Source organism: Macaca nemestrina, chromosome 11, assembly GCF_043159975.1.
Source record: "Macaca nemestrina isolate mMacNem1 chromosome 11, mMacNem.hap1, whole genome shotgun sequence".
In the NCBI taxonomy this organism is placed as follows: Eukaryota; Metazoa; Chordata; class Mammalia; order Primates; family Cercopithecidae; genus Macaca; species Macaca nemestrina.
Genome location: NC_092135.1, coordinates 70,394,868 through 70,408,659, shown reverse-complemented (window position 1 = coordinate 70,408,659; position 13,792 = coordinate 70,394,868). Strand labels below are relative to the sequence as shown.

The window sequence follows — 13,792 nt, the reverse complement described above, 5'->3', positions numbered from 1 at the left end:
ATTCAGCTATGAAGAGATCTTTTCTAATAATTACAGCTGGCCATGGCATGGGCCATCACTGGGGCATTACACCAATGGCTGCAGCATTGGAGATGGTAGAAGATACAGGTTTCTAGAGGGCTGTGAGGTATACCCTTCTTTCAATTAAGCCAATAGTTCTCAAACCTACCATGGGCACTGCTGAACTGGATGACCCTAGGATTTACTTCTTTTTTTCAATGATTCTATTAAAATACAGCTTGTAGTGCTAGTACCTCAAGACACTATTTTCTCCGTAATGGGGCTACGAGGGAAATGAGCACCAAAGCACTTCAGGACATGAGTGTGGGGTATCAGGAAGAGAGACCTATTCTGAACCTGAATGAAGCTGGGGAACCTCTCACCTGAGTGCCTGCATTTGGCAGCTTGATATTTTCGGCAGCAGCAGTCACATCAATGAAGGCTCGCACGAGAATGTCCAAGTAGTTCAGTTTGGAATATTCCTGTTTGGAGACGGTTAGTGAATGCATTAGGGAAGTGAGAAGTGTCCTAGGCAGAGGCAAATTAATTCCATGGGACATCCTCACGCCAAGGTCATACCTCTAGAAATGTGCTGTTCCATAACCTCGAGCGCAAAATAAGAGACGCCTTGCTGTCCAGCCCTCGCAGTGGGCATCTGATGTTCACACAGTTCACATTCATGCTACAGTTCTAGAGAGAAAAGGAAGAATGGTCATCAAAAGACATTGTTCTGAAGAAGTCCTTCCCCTCATCCTCTCAAATATTCACAGCTCTTGAAAAATACTTACAAGAGTCTGGTATTTTCTTTCAGCAAATAAAGAAAATTTTCTGCTATCATCTATCTGTTTTTCAGTAATTTCCCGTTTCCTTCTTGAGTTGTGAGACTCCTAAAAAAAATTATATCCAAAGTAGTTCCAATGTACATAATTCTTTGTCGCTACCATACAAGCCTCTTGAGCATACCCTCCTGAACAGTACCAGATTCACACACTCAATATTTGCCTCTCTCCTGCCAAAGGCACAGAAATAAGTGTAAAACCAGCAAGTATTATCACTCTAAATTCAAGTTTATTGATTTACTCATAGGACTAAGTAATGCATTCCCACTCTGACCTAAAAACTCAGAGAAAAAGAAATATGCTTTCTTTGTTTCTCTGTATCCCCACCAAACTGTGGGCATACTGAGATCAGAGATCAAATATTCCTGTATCGCTAGCCTCCAGCTCTGTTTCTAAAACATGGTGGTCAGCACATCTTGAAGGAATAAGTGACACTCAAGAACAGAGAAAGAAGGAAAAACACCCATTATATAGCTCATTCAGAGCAGAGCAATGAAAACTAAGCCATACAAGAACTTTTAAAATTGCATTTTCCTTATAGCAAAGATTAGTTTTTTGTTTTTTTTTTTGAGACGGAGTCTCGCTCTGCCGCCCAGGCTGGAGTGCAGTGGCCGGATCTCAGCTCACTGCAAGCTCCGCCTCTCAGGTTCACGCCATTCTCCTGCCTCAGCCTCTCAAGTAGCTGGGACTACAGGCGTCCACCACCTCACCCGGCTAGTTTTTTGTATTTTTCAGTAGAGACGGGGTTTCACCGTGTTAGCCAGGATGGTCTCGATCTCCTGACCTCGTGATCCGCCCGTCTCGGCCTCCCAAAGTGCTGGGATTACAGGCTTGAGCCACTGCGCCCGGCACAAAGATTAGTAATAATGGATTATCTTGATTTTTTAACATTAATGAGTAGAAGATCATGCTAAGCCATCAACTCCGATCACTGATCATACCCAGTCACCTTAGAATTTAAAATAAAAGAAAGAAACACACAAACCTTCATCGAACTGGAACAGAAATGACAGGCCAGTTATCTAAGCATGGAGCAGTATAGAGAGGGGTTAAGAGTACAGGCTTTGACATCAGGCAGAGCAGGGCTTGAATGTGGAATCTGTTTCTTAACACCTGAGTGGCTGAGAGAGTTACTTGCTCTCTGAATCTTAATGTCCTCATCTATAAAATGGTGGGGATAATGACACTCCCTCATAGGCCCATCCAGAGAATGAAATGAGAAAATGCAAACGAAATGCTTAGCATAGTTCCTGAGACACAATAAGTACACGGTAAATAATTACTATTTTAAAACTAAGCATAAAAAGCTTTCAAGGTTACTTGCTAAGATGCCATTATCTCTTCCAATGAATCTGGTTCTACTTGGAGTGAACACTGGCTGGCCCCTGGGTAATAGCAGCTACTATTACCCAGGAGCATCCCCCAGTTCTCCTTATTATGTAACATACTGCGTCATGACGAGACGTCAGAAAATGCCATTTGCCTCACCAAACACTGAATGACTCTGCCTTATGTACTATAATGGTCACTAACCAGCAAAAATGCCTCAGCCTGCCTCAGTTACTCAACTAGAAAAGAGAAATTATGACAACCAAAGAAAAACCCACCTGCCAGAATGCCAGTTTCCTAAGGACAGTAATGATTTTCCCCCAAAAAGTGAGTTTCTCTAATTTGCATTTATGGAGATATTAGATAAATCTACCAACATACCTTGAGGTTCAGGAAGTTTATCTCCTTTTGTGGCTCACAAGTTATCTTTTCCAATCCTTTGGATTCTACTTTCACCAAATAAAGCAACCATTTGCCATTGCTAATTTCTTTTGGCCACTGAATGTTCAAGGTTGCTGTGCCGAGGTTTTTAAGAGGTTTACCTAAGTTAATTACCTGTTAGAAAATAATACATATTATCTCAGTCTAATCTTCTCAATGTAAATTTAAGTAGCAGCTCCTATTACCAAGGGAAAGAAGCTAAAATATCTAGCATAATCCTTAAAGCACAGGCTCCAAAACTGGACTATAGATAGGGCATTCAAAATAAAGACTTGTACCTAAAGATTTTTATAAATAAAAACAAAAAGGTCAAAGGACAAACGATAGCTAACTCATTCTAGGAACAACTGCTGTATGCAACAGAATCAGCAGATATACCATGTTCTCAACATATGCCCAGGGAAAATCATGTGTGGATTTGTGAACTGCCCTGTAACCACCCGGCTTGGCCAATGACAAGGCCTGGGCCAAGGCAGTGTACCAACAACCTGCTTCTGGAAAACCCCATCCACTGCAAAAATGAAGCTGCCTCTGTCCCAGAGGAGATTCTGCAAAACCATCAGGACAGCCACAAATCTGAGAGTCCAAGCTGGGAACAGAGCGACGTCCTGCAGCAGAAGCCAAACACAGGTGGTAAGAGCCCTCTTAGTGTGGAGACTGTTCCAGAATCCAAAGACTTCTTTTCCAACTGCACCTGCATAGAGATCATAACCACCACCACCACCTGCCCCAGCTGTGTCTATAATGCTAAGAGACACACAGAGGAGAATTCAGCCTCTTCATTCTGCTGGAGTCAGAGGTGGGCCCATGCTTGCCATTTGAGGCTTTCACCACAATGGTCACTATGCCTTCAGGAATGTGATTTCAGCCACACAGACCTAAACCCATGTGTGAGTTACGAGCAGACTCCGTACCATATGTTTATGTTTATTCAACAGGACAAACAGTCACTGATTGCCTACTTTGAAATGGTTCAGAGCCAGTCACTGCCTTTCCTACAGGCATACACCAAATCTACATTCACCACAAAACTGGGCTTGTGAAAGGCAGGCATAACATTAATATTCTTTCAAACACAAGCAATAAGAAAGATGACCTTATAAAGGAGGAAGGAATAAATCATAACGCATTCTAAACTGAACTGGATTCTGAACAGTGACAGTTGTTCTCCATCCCGGAGCATGAAATTTTCACTAAAAGCCAGTATGTTCTTTAAAAGCTGGCAAACTAATTTTTAACTGATGATTTATTTATAATGCTTATTAATATTACTGATTTATTAAAATGACATACTCACGACCATACCTAGTATATATCAGCTTTTGGTATAATGAAAAGACCAACTGCTCCAACTTACCCTGAATTCATACTCTATTAAACTTCCCACTTCATCTTCAGATTTCATAGCTTGCTCGCCAACAACTGTACCTCCAAAATACACCTGGGAAGGTTTAGCAACTCTGTCAAATTAAAAAACACTAGTTTTAGTGAGGATTGTAAATGGTTCTTTCAAACATTGATTTGTTATGCTAAACACAAACACTTACCCCGAGACCGATAAAAGCAGTTCAATAACCACTTTTGCTTTAGCTGTAATTGGAGCCAAATTATCTTGATTGCTTGTTCTGAAAATGAAAAGGAAACAATAGGGTTGTATTTTACCAGTCAGTTTTCTCACTACAATTAGACTTCTTTTATGAGGTAGATCAGGGCCAATTCATTGACTGCCCATGTTTTCATGAAATAATTCTGAATGGAGAGGTTGATGTAACTCTTACGTTTCTAACTTCAGATTAATATCCAGATCTGGGGTGTCAAAGGTGACTTCAGTTGTACTTAAAACCAAATAAAAAGTAACCTATAAAAACATAAATAGCTGTTAACACAAGCCATGCGTACTGACACTGCAATGGTATTTAAAACAGTAAAATATAGTATATGAAGGCATCACCTACACTTGAATTTCTTTTAAAAGGATTTCCAAGCTCACAGTCAGCTTGCGAGCCATTCTGGTTGGCAACACAACTCAACTGTTTCTCCTGTAAAAGAAACACGCACTAGGTCACAATCCAGCCATTTGCCGCACAGTGTTGGCTTTTTCCCTCGCAGCTGGTCTCTAACAATACTTACAGGGAAAGCCCTCAGTTCTCTATATGCAGAATATGTCAAAGTGTCTGGAAACGTTGCAATCAGTTTAGCCTCATGGGCGTCATCGCCATCTTTTGTGGGATTCCTTGGGTTGGAAGGGCTGTTTGTCACTGTTATTTCTAAAGCAATATCCTTCTGATCTTTTAGAACTAGTTCTGGTACACCTTTTTGACTATTAAAAAAAAAAAAAAAAAGAACAAAAAGGCAAAGTCCTCAATACGTTTCCAGTAAACTTTCTTAACACAAAGCTATCGTGAAGCCAGAATCATTTTTGCTAGTGCTACAGAGCGATTCTTACATTGGTAAATAAGAAAATTTATCTTGATTTCCTTCTCGGGTGCAAAATTTGTATTCTAGTTTAAGGTTGCTGTTACATACATTGTCGTCTCCACATCCCTCTTTTAAGAAGTGCACCTGTAGGAAAACGAAACTATTGTCAATTTACACCATTCAGGACTTAGGAAGGCATCGATGTAGGTGACTGGCTATTCCACACAGTTCATTTCCCTGTGTGACAATTACCATTGCAGAATTCAAGCTTTAAATGTACTCTGTCACACATCGAATCCCCATTCTGTCCTTTAGTAAAATTGTGTTTGAAGAACACTTTGACCAGGGCATGGTGGCAGTGTGATATAGAAGAGTGTGACCCAGCAGCCACAAAGATTTGGGTTTGAAACCCAGCTCTACCCCTTACTTAGCTAGCAAGTCACTTAACCTTTCAGAGTCCAAGTTTCATCATAGGTCACGTGCAGATACCACCATTCTAACTTTATAGGGCTACTGTAAGAAGTATCAATAATAATGATCATGCCAACGATTATAATACTCAATTTACATATCTTAACTCATTTAATCCTCACAACAGGCCTCTAGAAAGATACTATTATTATGATTCCCATTGTAGAGATGAGGAAACAGAGAGCTTAAGGTCAGGTAGGCAAACGGCATGCTAGTACCATGCTAATGGGTGCTTGATAATCATACTGATAAATAGGAAAATCATCTCTAGCTATGGAGCTGGGAATGTACACAAGAAATATTAACATGATAATAACAAAAGTACATAAAGATATACAGAAATATAAGGAACTATATTTGGTGACAAAAATGACTGACAATGTGCAGATGTAAGCATCAGCTCCTGAGCCTGAGACAGTGAGGACTCACTTCTGCAAACCTGCCTCAGTAAGGCACCAGTACCAGGAGCCCCAGAGTGGACAGACGCTCATCATCAATTACATTTTTTTTTTTTTTTTGAGATGGAGTCTCACTCTTTTTGCCCAGCCTGGAGTGCAGTGGAGACATCTCGGCTCACTGCAACCTCCACCTCCCGGGTTTAAGTGATTCTCCTGCCTCAGCCTTCTGAGTAGCTGTGATTACAGGCATGCGCCATCATACCCGCTAACTTTTGTGTTTTTAGTAGAGATGGTGTTTCACCATGTTGGCCAGGCTGGTCTCAAACTCCTGACCTCAAGTGACCTGCCCGCCTTGGCCTCCCAAAGTTTTGGGATTACAGGCATGAGCCATCACACCTGGCCATCATCAATTAGATTTTGAAAGCAAGAACATAATGCCAAATCAAGCTGTCATAGCTCCCCGGGCTAACCTTGCATCTTAACCATCCTAAACCCCTAGCAAACAGACCCCACCTCATATGAAGTATCCAGCAGACCATCTAATATACATTTTTCTTCCAAAGATGACTTAGGCTGTATTAGGCACTAAATGACTACTGTATGCTAATAATACTTTTTTGCTTTGCTGAATTTTGCTATTCCTTGATTTAAATGTTCTAACTAGCAATATATTTGCTTTCTATATTTCAGTGTTCTCAATTGTAAAACACAATGTATTTTTCTTTCTATGTACAGCTAACGGAGAAACAGTGTGAGAATGTAAGCTCTACCATTTATAGTCTCAATAAGTTATAATGGCCAAAAATGAAGAAGGAAAATACATTCTGGCCCCAAATCATATTTCATGTTTTATGTGTCTATTGCTAATTTGGGAAACAAGTCTTCTCTAACTTTGCATACATTAAAAACATATTAACACAAAAGAATGGCCTTTAAAGCAAATCACTAGTTCTATTCCCTTCAAAGACATTTGATTTAGCACCATAAATGGCAAAAACTTTGGCAAAATGAGAGTCAGAGAGACTTACATCAGTATGAGCTGTCTTGGGTTCATCTGAATTCAGAATTGGAAGAACTTCTGGAAGTGAATTAACTCGCCTACGAGAGCTTGGTTCTTGGATCTCCACTGAAGCAGTTATGGGAATGGGACGCAGTTTATCTCTGATATTATCCTGAAAAGCATGCAGTCACAGTTAAGTGGGGGTATAAATCCTATTGGGGAATTCCAAAACAATGATTTTGTATTGATTAAGAGGTTGCTAGAATAAATTTCAGAAATCTGTATATCACCATATAACCTTTTTCTGTCCCCTTCATAAAACAGATGTGACCGTCCACAGCCCTCACCTGTAGCCAGAGGGTTTCCTCCATGCACACTTTCTGTTTCTGCCTTTTCAGAGTTAGTTCTTGAGTATATTTGGGCTCAGAACCTTGGTTTCGAAACTGAACTCTTGAGGATAGCCCAGATTTTCTTCTTTCTTTTTCAGCTTCGAGTGTGCCCACAATTGCTAGATAAAATTAAAATCATATTAATGTAAGTGCATTCATGCACAATCCAGCCACAAGCATATTGAACTCCTTTTAAGATTTTAATTTCTTATAGAAAACATTGCCATTGTTTCTCTTCAAATTTCCTGGTAATATGCATTCACACAACTGTGATGGTTCAAATCAAGCTGTCTTTTCCTTCCTTTTGCTGTTAACAATGTTTCAAAGTTAAATTTTCATTGTGCCACCTGGGGGAGCTCAAGAATAAGTTAAAACCTTTCAGCAGTTATTAAGAATCAGTTTCTGGCTGAAGCTCATGAACCCACAGAATACTAACGATAAGTAGAAGAACCCAACACTCCCCCTGAGGACCTAAACTGATTTTCTCCCTTTTAACAGTCACTGCTTATTCAAGTGGCCTCGTGCCTTTACTATTTGGAAAAGGTCTCTCTAGAACAGCAGCATCTCCTGAGGGCCTGTGAGGATGCAGAACCTCAAGCCCAGTTACACCTACAGAACCAGAATCTGTGTTATTAATCATCAGATGATTGTTATACATATTGAAGTTTTAAGAAACACTGATAAAGGATAGTTGTCTAAAAAGAGGAATAATATATTTTAGAGACGGAGAAGTCTTTCAACAGTAGGATGAGACCTTTACCTTATAAAATAAAAGAGGCCGGGCGCAGTGAATTATACCTGTCATCCCAGCACTTTGGGAGGCCAAGGTGGGTGGATCACCCAAGATCAGAAGTTTGAGACCAGCCTGACCAACAACATGGTGAAACCCTGTCTCTACTAAAAATACAAAAATTAGCTGGGCGTGTTGGCACATGCCTGTAATCCAGCTACTCGGGAGGCTGAGGAAGGAGAATTGCTTGAACCCAGGAGGCAGAGGTTACAGTGAGCCAAATTCATGCCATTGCACTCCGGTCTGGGCAACAAGAGTGAAACTTTCTCAAAATAATAATAATAATAAAGATAAAAAAGAATTAAGAGGTAAATTATATATTTTTGAGTGGATAGAGGGCCTGTCAGCATAATATAGCTCCTACAACTAAACTGCCTACCCTGCACTGGGCTAGAAGGCACAGCCTGTTCTTGATAACCTACACTAATGGAACCTGTAGGGAAGCCAGGACGTGGACGATCAGAATCTCATTTTTTGACTTCAGAACACATTCTTTGTTGGTTCATTAGATGTGGCTGCTAACTGTGTTTTTCATGGGCCAATACTTAAATTACTTACATTCATTAAGCACTCACTAACCATCAAAAGGGAAAGCAAACCAAAGTGTGTGGAGGGCTGGAGAAGGCAACCTCCAGGACAAAAATCTGCTATAGAAAACACAGAAAATTAATAACTCACATTCTAATATTCACTTTAGAGTTGGAAGAGACCTTTTCTGGGGAGGCTTGGGTCATACTGAGAGGGACAGAGGCAGCACCAGCTTCTAAGTCTCTATCACAAACACAAAAGGTGATTGCTTTCCACAGGGTCTTAGATGCCCAGGTCTCACTTGCCTCTTGGCCACTGCAGGAGTCACTCCTTCCCTCAGCCAGCTGTCTTTCCCTTCTTTCCCCTTCCACCTCCCAGCAGGGTTGGCCTGCTTGGCTAAGCCCTCCCCCTTCCCCTTCAAATCTCAGCTTGGACCTCATCTCCTCCAGGAAGCCTGTCCTGGCCTCTCCTCGCGACCCTGGAGTATTCCATCTCTCCAGTCTCTACACCTAGACCCACTACGCTGTGATTTTCTGATTCTCTCCCACAGTGGGGCAAAGCCGAGGACAAGGACAAGGATCCCATCAGTCTTATTCCCCACCACAGTCCCCAGCAACTAGCACAACACATGATAGACATATGATTTACAGAACAGATGAACAGAAGTGAAAGTAACGGGTTCCCCACTTGCACACTCATGCACACACACACGATGTGACATTTTTATGCTGAATGTGAGCAATTCAGACCAAAATTCAGAAACACTGACAGTTTCAATAGTAATTTTTGTGTCCATCTGGAGAATTCTTAAATGTCACAGCTGCCAAATGGAATGCTCCCCCATTTTAGGCCCTCTGCAGCCTTGACATCATCCATTTGTAAGTGACCTGCTAGTTTCACAATGAACCAGATAAAGGCTCACACGCTGAGTGCCCCTCACAGCAAAAGTATGGGAGGTGTGGGTGCAGGAAAACCGCTTATCTGCCAAATTTACTCTAACCTTCCCTAACCCTCCAGACAGTCCACATCATCTTAAAATCTTTGCAGGCCACCTTTGCTGACCCCTTGAGGGGCAAGCCAAGTAGAACACTCATTACGGCTCAATTATAGATATCTATATGTATGGAACACCACATCTGAGGACTGCTGAGTTAAAGCAGCCCAGTCAAACAATAAGCTCACGTTCTTGGATACTGGGAGGAGATTTTAAATGTATTAACTTATGTAGCTTTGTAGAAGTTCTGTCTTAGTTCATTTAGAATTTACTGTGGACGTAAAAGCAATGAAAGCAAATATTCTTTGAATGTCTTCAAAGGAAAGTTTCACCCATAATAGGCCATTCATAAACATTTGGTTAATGGAGTAGCTACATAACGTAAAAGTAATACACATGGCATCAAGTGCTGCGCTACAGCTAGAAGAAAGTCTGTATTTTATATAGGTGATTAATTTGGGGGAAGACAAGGAGTGCTCTAATGAGATTTCACATCTACAGTCAAACTGAGAGTGGTTTGAAAAAATGGCCATCAGAATAGAATAAAAATGTTTCCCCTTTTTCTCTGGCTGCCTAGTCAAAGAATCACTGTTTTCTTCTGGTCTCTCTAATCATTTCAAACACTGGCAAAGGGCTTGTTATCCAAGTGGGGTAGTATTAAGGTATGGCATTTGGGTAAAAATAACACAAATGATACTGAAAGGATGATAGATCCTGAAGGGTTACGGAACACATTTTCTCGTCATTAAAAGTCACACAAAGAATTGCTTTCTACACTCGACAAAATGCCGGCTGTGTCAAAAAGCAAAGCAAAAAGGCCACAGCTCCCCCTGTGCACGAAGTCATAATCCATCCACTCTAAGAATGCTTCGTGCAAGGTCTGCAGGTCCCGTGGAGAGACCACACAGCAGGAGACGACCCCACAGATGAGGAGACGGAGAAACCACCTGCAGACAGCTGGAAATCTGGAAAGATGAAGGCTAAGTGAGCTTATGACAGTAAGAATCGGGTGAACGGGGACTTAAAAAAAAATTAAAGATAGTACATTTATTTAAACTGTCCCTTTTCTTAATTCATTGAACTTTATCAGAGGTCAGTATCTTCATTCTGTTGCCTTAGTAGATACATTCATTAGTGTTACATAAAACTTCATATAAAATTAAAGAAGAATTAGAGTACAGCTAAGAACACAGCTGTGACATGTGAGAGGATTCACCATCGCAAACCCTAGTCCTTACGTGGCTATTTTTTTCCTGTTTCAAGCAACAACTTTAAGGTTATTTGAATTACATTACATTCTAGAATATTATAAGGGACACCTTTTTAAAGAAAGAAAACAGTACTACTTTAGATAACAGAAAGAACACTTCAGAGGACTCATTACCTCTTAGTATCGTAAAGGCTAACAACCATATCAAAGGACAGAATGACCTTGGTCTTCACAAAGTGTCCCTTGGTGGCAGATACAGTACACCAGTATCCCAAACTGCCAGGAGCATGGCCAGACCTGGGATGAGAATTTCCTCATACTTTTCACTTTCCTCTTTGGAGAAAAGATTTTCTTGGAATTCCTATGCCCCTGGCCTTGACTCTGGAGCCAGGGGCCAGGTGACTCACAGCTGAAGAAGTGTGGCTGCTATTAAAACATGCCAGAGGCGAGCTTACTACGGCCACTATTGTTAAAGAGCATCATTAACGGTGTCAAAATTCTTGTCAAAAATCCTGTCTTGCCCCATAAATATATACACCTACTATGTACCCACAAAAATTAATTTTAAAAATCTTATTTTGAATTACAAAGAAAGGAAGCAGAACAGTATCTAATAAATGACAAACTGCTTTTCATGTCTTCTCAGTTCATCTCCAGCACAACTGTATGCCCTAATGACTATTAGGTATTGTTCTGAACGGATGAGAAAACAAACTCAAATGTTAAGGGACTTGCCCTGTGCTGTAGGGCCAGTCAGCATCAAAGCTGAGACCAGGCCTCTGACCTCTCAGGGCTGGCCTGCAAATTCCCCAGGGGCCTGCTCTTGGGACACAGGGCGGGTGTTCTGGGAGGGAGAGGCGTGGGGAACAGAAGGCAGCCTGGCAGCGAGCCTGTGCCGTGCTCTGGCTCATGCCGTTGCCCTTTCACAACCACCAGCCACCACCCACCACCTCACAACCACAAAATCAATTTTCCACACTGCTTTTCAAAGACAGAAACGGAGGAAACGGTTGTGGTGGCAAATAAGTACTTTTCCAAGCCATTCTGTCCTAAACCATCTGCTCTGGAAAACTCAAGCAGCGACCAAGTGGAGTTTTTTCCTCCCTCACTGTGCTGTGCCCTCCTGATTACAAGGGAGACAAAATATACACTTAATTCTTTACACAAGAATTGACAGACCCATGTTGGCCACTACAGTTTTATTTTTCTGTGATTTATGCAGAACTTTCAACCTGGCAGACAGAAAATACACATATTTTAAAGGTACTAGGTACTTACATATTGAAGGATTATAACCAGCGGGTTTAGCAGTATATTCAAAACAGGCTTTAACCTGGAGGCTGAATAAAATCAAACACATATTTCTTAAAAGATCCATTATTGCAGTGGAAAAAACCCAACATGTTCCCTAGCTCTCCAATCCCCCCATTGCCCACTGATGATCAACATGTTATAGAAACACTTGACAGACCCTCTTCCCTTTGCCCAGCTCTCCCGACATCTTCCCTGGGGCTCCTCAGGACAACAGAGTCATCATGAAGTGGAGGTGGGAAACTGAGGGGGATCCCACCAAGACAGAGAGACGCTCACCATATCCCGCTAGGCGCCCCACACGCTGTTTTCTGGCGGAGGTCAATTCTATTAGGAGTTACTGTGATGGTTTTCTGAATATTAATCACAGGCCGGGATCTGAAGACCAAAGGAGTGAAAAACAAGCTCAGCCTCTTGTTACCTTGAATGTGAGACTAATTCACATACTAGATGGCATCCTTAGCTGCCCAGCACAGCTTAAAGACACAGGAAAAAAATACACGTGACGTTTTCCCCCATTGCTGAAGAAAATAACTGTTAATAGATATAAATATATATAATGCAAGCCTCATTATACAATATTTGTTTAAAAACATACACACTTATGAGTACATGTGCAACATGTAGGAGTTTCAGAGTTTTAAATACTGTCTCCATTCCTACCCAAACACCCAAGTAGCCTTGTATGTTCTTCCAGACACATGTCAGTCTGTTTCTGTTCAAATTATCTAAAATTAAATACTAAAATATATGTATAATCTCAACTAAATGGGAACTTAATTGCCATTGTTCTGTATGTGGCTTTTTCTCATTCATTTCAGAGGTCTTGTCCTATATATACACATAGATCTAGTTCATTGTTTTTCACACCTGATGGTGTTACACCGTATCAGTGTAACATTATTTAACCAGTACCTAATTGGTAGACATTCATGTTGTTGAGCTTTCTGCTTTCACAAACATCATCTATGCACACACTTGAGTTTATCTGTGGGACAAATTCCCAGCAGCAGAATTTCAGAGTCAAAGAATATGTGCATTTTTAATTACGAGTAGTCTTGCCAACATACCCTCTGGAAGAATTACACCAATATACACCTAATACCTGAGATGCTCATGATCAGCGTGTCTACAAAACGTGAATTAATACAGGCAGTCCTGAACTTGGGCGTCTCCATAGTACAAACACTCGCCCTTCTCTTCAGCCTCCCTCGGAGTCTCCCACCCACAACCTTCAGTCTTTGCCTTCCTATTGCCAGGATTGACAACTTTTCTACCTACGTGATATCTCTGCAAGCAAAAACTTGAACTTTTAAACCTCTTCCCACCTCTGTGCTGCCTACTGCAGTCCCGCAAACACTTGAGAAGCTGGGATCCAATTCCACGCCCTACTACGGTTCACCGTCTGAAAACACCTTTTCGTATGTTTTGGCTGCCCTGCTCCCAGCAGCCACAGGGGTCTCCAGGGGTCTATGGCCCAACTGCTGCCACAGGCACAAGAAATGCAAGTATGCAGTGGGTTGAGAGGTATTAGTGGGTGGGGAGGCCCACCTCCATTGCTCGCCACCAGAACTCAGAATGGGCCTGGGGTTTCATTACCACGTGGATTCAGTTAGGCTGACTCTGGTGGGCTTGTGGTAAACCCAGCCATTCTGGAGAACAGTGTTTCTATGA

At 41.5% G+C, this 13,792-nt stretch overlaps 1 protein-coding gene across 3 annotated transcripts in view; it reads right to left on the bottom strand.

Moving 5' to 3' along the window:
- Positions 1 to 13,792, bottom strand: part of LOC105483230 (integrin subunit alpha 6) — a 77,637-nt gene that overhangs the window by 12,383 nt on the left and 51,462 nt on the right. For all 3 annotated transcript variants that reach the window (XM_071072937.1, XM_011743972.3, XM_011743971.3), the window contains 14 exons: positions 12,398 to 12,496; positions 12,086 to 12,147; positions 7,244 to 7,404; positions 6,925 to 7,068; positions 5,056 to 5,171; positions 4,740 to 4,929; positions 4,565 to 4,648; positions 4,388 to 4,467; positions 4,157 to 4,234; positions 3,967 to 4,069; positions 2,550 to 2,723; positions 789 to 887; positions 580 to 690; positions 384 to 482 (listed from right to left, as the gene is read on the bottom strand). In XM_071072937.1, the coding sequence (XP_070929038.1) occupies positions 384 to 482; positions 580 to 690; positions 789 to 887; positions 2,550 to 2,723; positions 3,967 to 4,069; positions 4,157 to 4,234; positions 4,388 to 4,467; positions 4,565 to 4,648; positions 4,740 to 4,929; positions 5,056 to 5,171; positions 6,925 to 7,068; positions 7,244 to 7,404; positions 12,086 to 12,147; positions 12,398 to 12,496 (1,600 nt within the window). The remainder of the gene's footprint in view (positions 1 to 383; positions 483 to 579; positions 691 to 788; positions 888 to 2,549; positions 2,724 to 3,966; positions 4,070 to 4,156; positions 4,235 to 4,387; positions 4,468 to 4,564; positions 4,649 to 4,739; positions 4,930 to 5,055; positions 5,172 to 6,924; positions 7,069 to 7,243; positions 7,405 to 12,085; positions 12,148 to 12,397; positions 12,497 to 13,792) is intronic.